This window comes from Podarcis vaucheri (assembly GCF_965113315.1).
Source record: "Podarcis vaucheri genome assembly, chromosome: 7".
NCBI lineage: Eukaryota > Metazoa > Chordata > Lepidosauria > Squamata > Lacertidae > Podarcis > Podarcis vaucheri.
Genome location: NC_138765.1, coordinates 42203738 through 42213807, shown reverse-complemented (window position 1 = coordinate 42213807; position 10070 = coordinate 42203738). Strand labels below are relative to the sequence as shown.

At 42.8% G+C, this 10070-nt stretch overlaps 1 protein-coding gene across 1 annotated transcript in view; it reads right to left on the bottom strand.

Moving 5' to 3' along the window:
* Window positions 1-623: 623 nt before the first annotated feature.
* The window catches only part of AMFR (autocrine motility factor receptor), a 35560-nt gene continuing 26113 nt past the window's right edge, over window positions 624-10070 (bottom strand). Inside the window, exons 10-14 of the mRNA XM_082232334.1 lie at window positions 9319-9422; window positions 8656-8790; window positions 6805-6888; window positions 4060-4244; window positions 624-2836 (exon numbers count right to left, since the gene is read on the bottom strand). Of these exons, the coding sequence (XP_082088460.1) occupies window positions 2692-2836; window positions 4060-4244; window positions 6805-6888; window positions 8656-8790; window positions 9319-9422 (653 nt within the window). The 3' untranslated portion in view covers window positions 624-2691. The remainder of the gene's footprint in view (window positions 2837-4059; window positions 4245-6804; window positions 6889-8655; window positions 8791-9318; window positions 9423-10070) is intronic.

Here is a 10070-nt window from a genome sequence, read left to right as displayed (position 1 = left end):
TTGTGTGAATAGGTTACAAACCAGACTTGAGTTTGAGCTTCCAGCATACACTGGGGCATAAATGACAAAATGAGGGTACTCATGTCCCTCCTGAAAGTGCAGCCAGAAAGTAAAAAATATTATGAAGCAAAAGAGCACAATACAAAAGCCTCACTTTGCTTCATCCAAAAGAATTGATCTAAAGTTGAGTAAAATTCCCAGTCCCTTTATGTTTCACTCTCATTTTCACCCTTCCGATAACTGAAGTGGGTCAGTCAGATGGAGAATCCAAATATAAAGACTGCCACCATGTGGGTAACTGAGGTGGCGTTGATGGAAGGGAGTAAGCAGAGAACGGCTTTTCTACTTTGATGTCTTCAAATATATCCAGAAAATGTACTTCGCTTTCAAAGCAACTTGAGGAAGAGCTTTCAGATCAAGTGTCCAAATAATGAACCCATAGGTGATCTACCACACATCGGCAACTGTTGTGTAATAACATTACTTCTGGTTGGATGATACAGACCCTCCTCCAGGGTAAGAGAGATTGTAGTTTGACAAACTATCTGTATGGATTCACTGATACTTGAGAGTGGTGGGGAGAGAAGATGTGCAAAGTGTTCAAAAAAGAAGTTTGTTAAATATTTCCAACACTGATCAAGAATTTTATTTCCTTTTTTAAAAACAATAAAAACAAAGAGCTGCGCTCTAAGCAAAACTGAATCACAAGAATCTTTTCTTTCTTCTTCCATAGTTCACTAACAGCATTGCAAGGTAAGGCTTCCCAAAGGGGGTTACTGAAATAAGTTATCTTCACTTAACACTTACACAATTCAGTTTTCTTATAGTCACCTTCAAATATTCTAAAAACAGGGGCTGTGCACGGACTGCCCTCCATCTGCCCTATAGCTCCCAGATTGAGCCAATTCATCTGTACTGCCCACTCCACCCTGGATCTGTCCCCAAAGTAATGGGGGAGGGGGGGCTAAGGTTTTTTTAAAACCTTATTTTAAAAAAAACAGTCAAGTGGTGGCAGGATCAGTTGAGCTGTTAAGGAGAATCTGATCCTGCATGGTGCTGCTCCTTCAAAAGCAGCTTCCCTGCATCGAATGGGAGCCACACACAAAGGAGCAGCGTTGCACAAGATGGGATCCTCCTGCCTAAAAGTCATTACACAGGATTATCCAATCCTACGCAATGTATTTCAGGTGGCAGAATGGAGAAGAGGCAGTGGTGAAAATAAGGAACAGCCTGGCAGGAAAGACCCCCCCACTATCTCCCACAAAGATGAGGGCCTCTCCTGTTTGCCGTTTCTCAGACCTCTTCTCGCGCTGCCCCTTCCTGCCTGCCTGATGCCCCGCCCCAGCAGCCCTGGATGGCTGTGGGTCATTCAACCCAACCTGTAGTGATCAGTGCTATTTTAACCTGACTTGAGTGAAGCCAGGATTCCTCCAAATAGGCTTGATTTGACTCGGGAATTCAGACCTTGGCCAAATCTGGTACACAGCCCTACTAAAATCCTGCTGTAACAAGATAATTTGCAATATATTTTTTAAAATACTGGGCACCTTCTGAAGGATAGCGATACTCGCCAAACACTTAAAAATTACTTGGCTGCCATCATAAAACCCATTTACGGACCTAAGACCAGAGATCTCTAATACAGCTACCAGAGTTTTACAATACCAAAGAAAAAAGTTTGAGCACACCTAGCCTAAGATCTAGTAGCCCTCAATTCTCTCAATTCTGATTAAGCTAATGGGCATATGGAGTATTGCCAGATGCGAGATTACAAAAATAAAGATACTTTTGCGCGCTCCCTTGCCTCTCAAATAGCAGCCAACTTCCATTCCTGAATGGAGCCTTCTCTGCAGATGGCCTCTGACACCAAACTATGAGACCATCCCAGTTTGCCTGCTTACTGAAATGCTGAATCAAGATGCCAAATATAGCTGGGGGCTCATGCCCCTTTTTCCGGTGCTTCTCCCTTGGCCACATGTCTGTTACTAGCAATGAAATGCATTAAAAACCAAGCCAGCCTCCTGGTAGAAAAATAATCCAGGAATGTTCACACTGTCTGTCTGGGGGCCACTGTTCTAAAACTTAGCTCAACATTTTCCACTCTTTAAGATGTCTCCTCCTGTTGGTGCACTCCACTTCCATGCTCCAACACTTAGAAATGCCAGTTTTGTCCAAAAGACTCTGCAAAAGCATCCAAATGTGTTTCTTTTATTTTAAGCATGTCGTTCTCGAGACATGCAATGACTCGGCAGTGATGCTTGCTTACTTAGGAGAGTGCTTTTGTCATTCCTTGTTCAGTTTCCACTTTAAAGAGCTTAAATGGGACGTGCCAGCAAGGTCAGTGCACATAAGCAGCAAATGGACCTGGCGCTTCTCAGCCACTGTCCCTCTGCAACTCACATTAAGCAGCACACCATGCCCAGGGCTTTAAAGACTGCATTTTTTGTTCGCAAAGGGGGTGGGGGAAAGGAAAATGTGTGTCACTCAAAAAAAGTACCCAAGAAAGGTTAATTTGTCAGCTGTCCAAACACTTATTAGATATCACATGCTTTATACAGTGAAGATGCAGCCAGATCAGTCATCCTCGGCACATTTGCTGAGTTCTGAAGAGACCCTCCTAGTGGGCAGGGAGAGTGTAGGATGGCATAAACATTGCTTGTGTGGAAAAAGAACAGGAGGAGACAGGAAGTGTTAAGAGGGATCCTGCTTCTGAAGTCTTCGCTCTGCTGCAGCAGCCAACATCCTCCGGCGCAGGGTGATAGGGTCTGAAGTCGCTCCTTCAGCCTGCAAGTAGTCATCTGAGCTAGGATCATCAGAGGTTTTGTTGAGGTAACGCCTGGAGGGAGAAAAACTAGATGGCTGAAGGGAAAGTAACATAAAGTTCACTCTGAATATAGAGGTTGCCTGGTTTGCATTTAACCTTTCCAAGCAGGAGGGGAAAGGTCTTAACACACATTTCAAAAAAAATGCACCAAGAAAAGCTGGATCTTGTGGCCTGTGTGGATTTTGCAAATTTTGAATATGTGCTTATTATGTTGACCACTTTATTCTGGTTTTGCTAGTTTGATTGATGTCAGAAGCTCTGAAGCTTCATCCTGAACAACTGGAAATGTTGAGCCACACCTCTGGCATTCAATACTTCAGGAGGTGATGATAAGACATTTGAAAATGTTTCTTCTCAGCCATAAAAAGCTCTGTACATTTTATCGTTAATGAAAGCTGATATTCGGAGAGAATTGAATCCTGTGCTCAATATCATTTTCAGACCACTCATGGTGGCATAAGCACAGCCCTACATGAGCAGCTGATAGTGACCATGAGACCTAAAGAATTATTGAATGCTATCAGATAATGCTCTGCTCCTACATAAAGACAGATCTGTGTTGTTATTCTCAGATCCCCTTCTGTTCCCCAGTTCAGTTCCCACCTTCGGCCTCGCCTGCCTGCTATGTCTGGGAGAGCCACCCAGCCGGCTCCTTCTGCCTTAGTGACTTGGATTCTGATAGCATTCAAAAGGCCATCCAGTCCAACTCCCAGTCATGTGGCCAGCACTATTCAGCTACTCAGTGGCAGACTTTGGGGTCTCAAATTTCAGCAGCACCCTTTCCAACATTAAAATTTGACACCGCCCCCACCTCTCGCACTCCGTTCTACAGCGTTGTTGTGCCGCCCCCTGCAGCACAGCACCCAGTGCCGCCACACCGGTTGCACCACTCCAAAACTGCCTCTGAGCCACTAAGAGAGGGGGGGGATTTATGGCCCTCCACATGCTGCTTGACTGCAACTCTCCTCATCTGTGACCACTAGCCAAGGTAGCGGGAACTAATGGAAGCTGTTGGACTTCGGAGAGTCAGTGTCACAGGTTCACCATCCCTGCCCTTGGGCAACACAAAACAGGCTACTGCATCACGATCAAGGAGAAGTTGCATCAGTGAGAGGTAGCCAGCTAGATATGCAAAAGATCTCTGAATGACTTTCCCTTAAACACCTCCTCAAATCCTCCTCCTGGGCTTTTGCACATTAAACGTTTTGTAACCGTAACCCACAAAACATACACACCTGCGAGCTTGTTGCAAAAGGTCTTCCTTCCGCTGTACTAACATCCTCTGTCTTTCGTCAGCTGACTTGGAAAACCGGCTCCCTCTCACTTCAAAGTCTTCTGTCTCAATGGATTCTGCTTCTGCCTCATTGAACTCTGCCACGTCTTCCAACCATGAGTTGAGTTCCAGTGAGTCTCTCTCCGTCTTTCATACAAAAGGAAATTGGGGAAAGCACATTAATTACAGATCTCCATAATCTAATACAACATTACCAGAAGAACTGGGAAGGTCCAAACTAAGCTCATCTTATTGAGGTGCTAGGATGTGCAAACACTGCCAAAGTAAATGGAAAGGCTGCCTCTCTCCCAAAAATATATGCTACAGTGTTGTTGTTGTTTTGGGGGGAGGAAGTTGTCTTCACATTAGCCAGGGGCAAGGAAACTTTTTCAACCTAAGGGCCACTTTCCACGATGGGCAACCTTCAGGGGCCACATGCTAGTGGTGAGTGGAGGCCAGAGGCAAAAAGCAGGCAGGGCAATAGATGTGACTCTTTTTATAGTAGCTTATGTTCCAGCCAAGAAAAAGCCAGTCAAACATACAGCTCCTTCCTCCATCCAGGTAAGCAGGAAGCACTGCCACAGTATAAAGAGACATTCCAGCCAGGCGAAAGTGCTAAAGGAAGGCATGGAGGACAGCCAGAAACAGGTGTGTCAGACTTAGGAAGGGGTGTGGCACAGACAAAGTCCCAAGGGCCAGAGAGGCCTGGAGGGCCTGAGGTTTCATACCACTGAGATGGGTAATCCAAGACCGGATGGCTGGGGCCAAGGGGATACTTCTCATGCTCATGGCTCATTGTCACTCACTTCTACAATGGAGGCAGCTATTCAGTTGGCCAAAGACTAACTTCAGCAACACACAAAATATTTTCCTATTAACTAACTCCTGTTACACAAGAAGCAGCAAGAAAAAGAGAAGCATCATGTACAACATGTGGAAGGGTAAGCATGCATTTAACACAGATGAAACCAGGAAGGCCTACACCAGAGCTTTCCAAACTGTGTGTCACAACACATTAGTGTGCTGGCTGCAGTTTGCAGGTGTGTCGCGCAAACACTCCCCACACTCCTCCCAGGACTAGAAAGGGGTTAGTTTAACCTCCAGCTTGCTAGTAAAACTGTGTTGCAAAATGATGCATGTCTAAAAAGTGTGTCAACAATGTGAAAAGTCTGGAAAGCTCTGGCCTGCACCCACACCCAAAGACTCCGGGTCAAAGCCAATTCTTTTCTGTTCTGGAACATGGGTTTTCCAAGGCCAGACACACGTGAACAAATTACCACATCATCGCTACCTTGGCTGGCTCTGCTATCCAGACTTCTGCATGTCTGACAGGAGGCATTGAAGGGAGATATCTGATGAACATGTGGAGATTGGGTTGGCGTGGCAGAACCAGGAGAGCAATCAAGATGGGGCTAGAAAGTGCAGTCCTGCTCTCCCTGTCCCCATTTGTGAATGTGTGGAAGGAAATAAGTGAAGGCACTATTCTTTAGCACATTTGGGGTAGAGATTCAGGTGACAGCCAGGCAGAGACAGTTATCCTTTCACACATGTTATTTTGAATAATACTGTGGAGAATGCACACTGAAAACAAAAGCATAAACTACTAAAGAAGAAAAAGAACACTTCTCCCTCCACATAGACTTTTTCTAGAAACAACTGGACTAATAGATGATAACAGGACATCTGATATTATGGTTACATTATGATGATGTGGAAGGTTTTCTGAAAAGGACTGTTAACATTGATCTGGAGTTACTTATGGCCACTACATATGTATATTGTCCTATGGGAAAAAGCAAGAGAAACCAGAAGGATTTAAGGGTCTCTGGCAAATAACACTTGGGTAAAAATCATTTTACTTTATGAGGAATTGCATTGAACTACAAACACACACATTTACTTACAAGTATCTGTAATGGACTGGAACAATATGTTCCAAAACAGTCTTGTCCTTATGTCTTCCCTATGTTAAAACTAATCGACATCTTACTATTGAAGACATTCCGGGGAGAGGGGGAAATCCCATTGTACAAGCAGAAGGTGTTGCACAAGTATCATGGCTTTGTTAGGTATAACTTCCTTCTGTGTCCTTTTAAACTTTTGTACTAAATTATTAATATTTTTTTTCAAAAATAAATGAGGGAAAGGCAAAAGCTGGAGCAGCTCAAATCCTCCTTCTAGTCAGTAGACCACCACTTGAGGAACAAAGACCTCCATGTATCCCCTTTAATAGCCAGTAGCTTAACTCAGGAATAGCCAATGCAGCACCCTCCAGATATTGCTGGACTACAATTTCCATTATTCATTAGCACTGACCATGCTGGATGGGGAGCAGGTGAATTGCAGTTCAACTACATCTGAAGGCACCACATTGGCTATCCCTGACTTAACTGCTCGAGGCCTTTGAATTACAAAAAACACTATTCCCTTTTCTCCAGATCCCTTCCCCATCAAAACACAAGAGAAATGCAAGTAAGACTCCATAGTCAGACCCAGAACAATTATGCTTACAAATGGCAGCCTACTTGCACCTTTAAGACAGATGTTCTTTGCAATGAAGACTCCAAATCCACTAGTGGCAAAGCTACAGAAGGATATCTACCAGGAGTTCTTGTGAGGACTTCGTGCCAAGGTTTGTGGACATTACACTATCAAATTTCCCTGTGTTATGATGCACCTTTTTTTTTTTTCCTTTTGCCAAGTTTACCTGAGTAACCTCTTCTGTGTCCTCCTGATCAGTGTTGTGTCTTTCCAGGGGACTGTTCAATGCAGGTCTGATGCTATCTGAACGCTGTAAGCATAAATAAAACTGACAAAACTGATATGAATTGAAAAGAAAAACCCCACAAACAATCTTTCTAAAGAATTTATGCTGCAGGGCAAGTTGGTGGACCCATGTTCAAAACCTAGCTGTCACAGGGCAAGCCTCTTTCAGCCATATGCTGCAATTAAAAATGCAGCATAAAACTCAAAAAGGGTGAAATAAATAAGATTTAATACACACATTTATGAAACACTAATGGGACAATGTAACCTCAACATTTGTAAGATTTGTGGTCTTGTCCATGAATTCTGTAATGCTCTCTATATATGTTGTATTTATCTACTTTAAAAAAATAAATTACAAATACCAAATGAATTAATAATTTAACTACTTATTTTTATCATTGTGTAAGCTGCTTTTCTTGGACGCGGGTGGCGCTGTGGGTAAAAGCCTCAGCGCCTAGGGCTTGCCGATCGTAAGGTCGGCGGTTCGAATCCCCGCGGCGGGGTGCGCTCCCGCTGCTCGGTCCCAGCGCCTGCCAACCTAGCAGTTCGAAAGCACCTCCGGGTGCAAGTAGATAAATAGGTACCGCTTACCAGCGGGAAGGTAAACGGCGTTCCGTGTGCTGCGCTGGCTCGCCAGATGCAGCTTTGTCACGCTGGCCACGTGACCCGGAAGTGTCTCCGGACAGCGCTGGCCCCCGGCCTATAGATGTGAGATGGGCGCACAAACCCCAGAGTCTGTCAAGACTGGCCCGTTCGGGCAGGGGTACCTTTACCTTTACCTTTAAGCTGCTTTTCCTGCTTTTAATTCTATGATTATGTTATTGTAGCCAACCCTGGAACTTTATGGTGAATTGCAGGTAATAAATACCATAATAAAAATAAAATAAAGACACAAAAGCCTACTAGTAAGAACTACACTTCATTTAAAATCCTATCAATAAAACGAAAATAGACCAATCCATAAAATCATCTTATTTTCAACAGACTATCCTGCAGCAATCTAGCAACTAGGCTTCATCTGTCAATCTTTGACAGCACATCAATATCTGATTCCTTAAAAACTGTGATCTCCTGCATGAAATGGGAACAAGCTACTTTTTGCAGGGATTTTGACTTGCATATGGGTTTGAGAAGAACTTTGCATATTAAAAGTGCTACAGAAAAGCTGTGGTCATTTAAGACTTATGAGTTGATGAAATGACAACAAAATCTCAACTCAAGTACAGAACATACAGAGGTGCATTTTTATCCATTCATCCTCAGGGACAAAATAATTACCAACATGCAAACCCCAAATGTAACCAATATGCAGAGGCTGCCATATAAACAATTTCACAGTAGACAAAAGAATAATAAGGAATTTTGGGCTTTTTCATCCATTCCTTGTTGTTACTGACAGAAGTTTGAAAACTAGACAAAGTAAATGTAAAAACAAAACCAAGACTTTTTTGGTGGCACCTTATAAAGTTGTGACATAAGCTTGTTAGTCTTTGAAGTACCACAAGAATTTCTGGGGGCCTTTTTGGCTACGATAGACCTCTTTGTTCATATTTTACAATGCAGCAAAAGCTATATAAAATCATTTTTTCGATTTTCATGATCATTAAGTCCATAGATCAATATTACTTGACGTAACACTGACTTAAACATAACACACACATTAAAAAAAAACCTTAAACATCAGGATAACCATTTCACAATATTAATGTTGCAAAATAAACACAGCAGGTCTGCTGCTGATGGATTGCTACTAGAAATATGCCGACTGCCTCAGTAACGTTTGACCAACCTGTGTTGGGAAAGGCACTTGAATACGCCCCTCTAAAATGTTGTCCGTTGTTATTTCTACAGAACGCGTCATCTGCAGATCCTGCAGAATGAGGTGGTAAGGAACCTGAGGAAACATCTCCTGAATCTGATGTGCCTAAAAAAGAAAATGTATCCACTGTTACCATCTGGGGACCCAACTGTGGCACACTAAATACCTTATAAAACTTTAAAGTAAACCAAAGCCTTTAAAATCTCAAAAGGTCAGGCTTTTGCTACTAGAGCACAAAAGAATCCAGAATGGTGGTTTCATTCCATTCATGTTCATTATCTAATCACAGTTTATTAAGATAGACAGTGTATGTTTGAAACAGTGTGTGCTTCTTTTTTCAAATCTCTCTTCAAAACTCACTTCTTCCACAATGTCTTTGACTAAACACTTAGTTCTCCATTCTCAATGAAAATGGGTCTGAAGTACATGTAACTGCATTTGCTCATTTTCGTCCCTAGTTACCTTTTTCTCTTCCTTTCCTTGACTTCACCACCACACTGATGGAAGTTTTGTTTTTATGTTCCTTGGAACTGGGACTTTTTTTTTGCACTTACTCTCTAAAGCAGCACATACACTGGTGGTGACATATAAATGAATAAACAGAGCAGTGTGCAAAATAGTAATAGGAATTACCATGGCATTGAGCTGAGAGTTGCTTGCTTGCGCAATACCAAGAATACTGGTGGTATGCATCACCTCCACTGAGAAGCTGGGCAGCCAGCTAGCGATGCGAGAACCTGGAAAAGAGAAAGCAACCGTTAAGGTGTGTGAAATGTGCTTTTGAGTAATTACCCCAATCGTCTAAGATTCTGTCTATATTTTTAATGATTCCTCAGTTCTTAATTATTATTACAAGGTTCAATAGATGTCATGAGCATTATCAATTCTCTCCTCCCCTTTATTTTCCTTTCTTGAAAAGCCACTGTTATATATGATTAAACATAATCTGCACATAGTATAAAAATCAAACTTTTGAAAGTACTACAGGGATAGAGTGAGTGTTCTTGGCAACATTTCAGGTGCCCAGCACGCAGAGCTGGCTTGTGCTTCAAACTTGTTCATTAAATCTCTCTATCTCTCTCACACACAGAGACAGTTTCTTACTCTTACTCCTCATCATCACAGTAAGGCAGATTTCAAGAAGCCTGCAACTGGAGCCAATCTATGGTGTGTTTTTTTTAAAGGTGAAGTATGAGAGTATTTCCAGCAGGGGCGACAGTGTACAGGGAAGGATTAACTCTTCCCCGCATATGTGACTCATCCTTCCCATCCATGGAAGAGAAAACAATTATCCTGAAAGAAACCCAAAAGCCTGTTCCTGCTGCACACAGGGACTATTTCATCTAGGTTTCATCTATTCATGGGGGAAGGTACAGCTTCTCAAG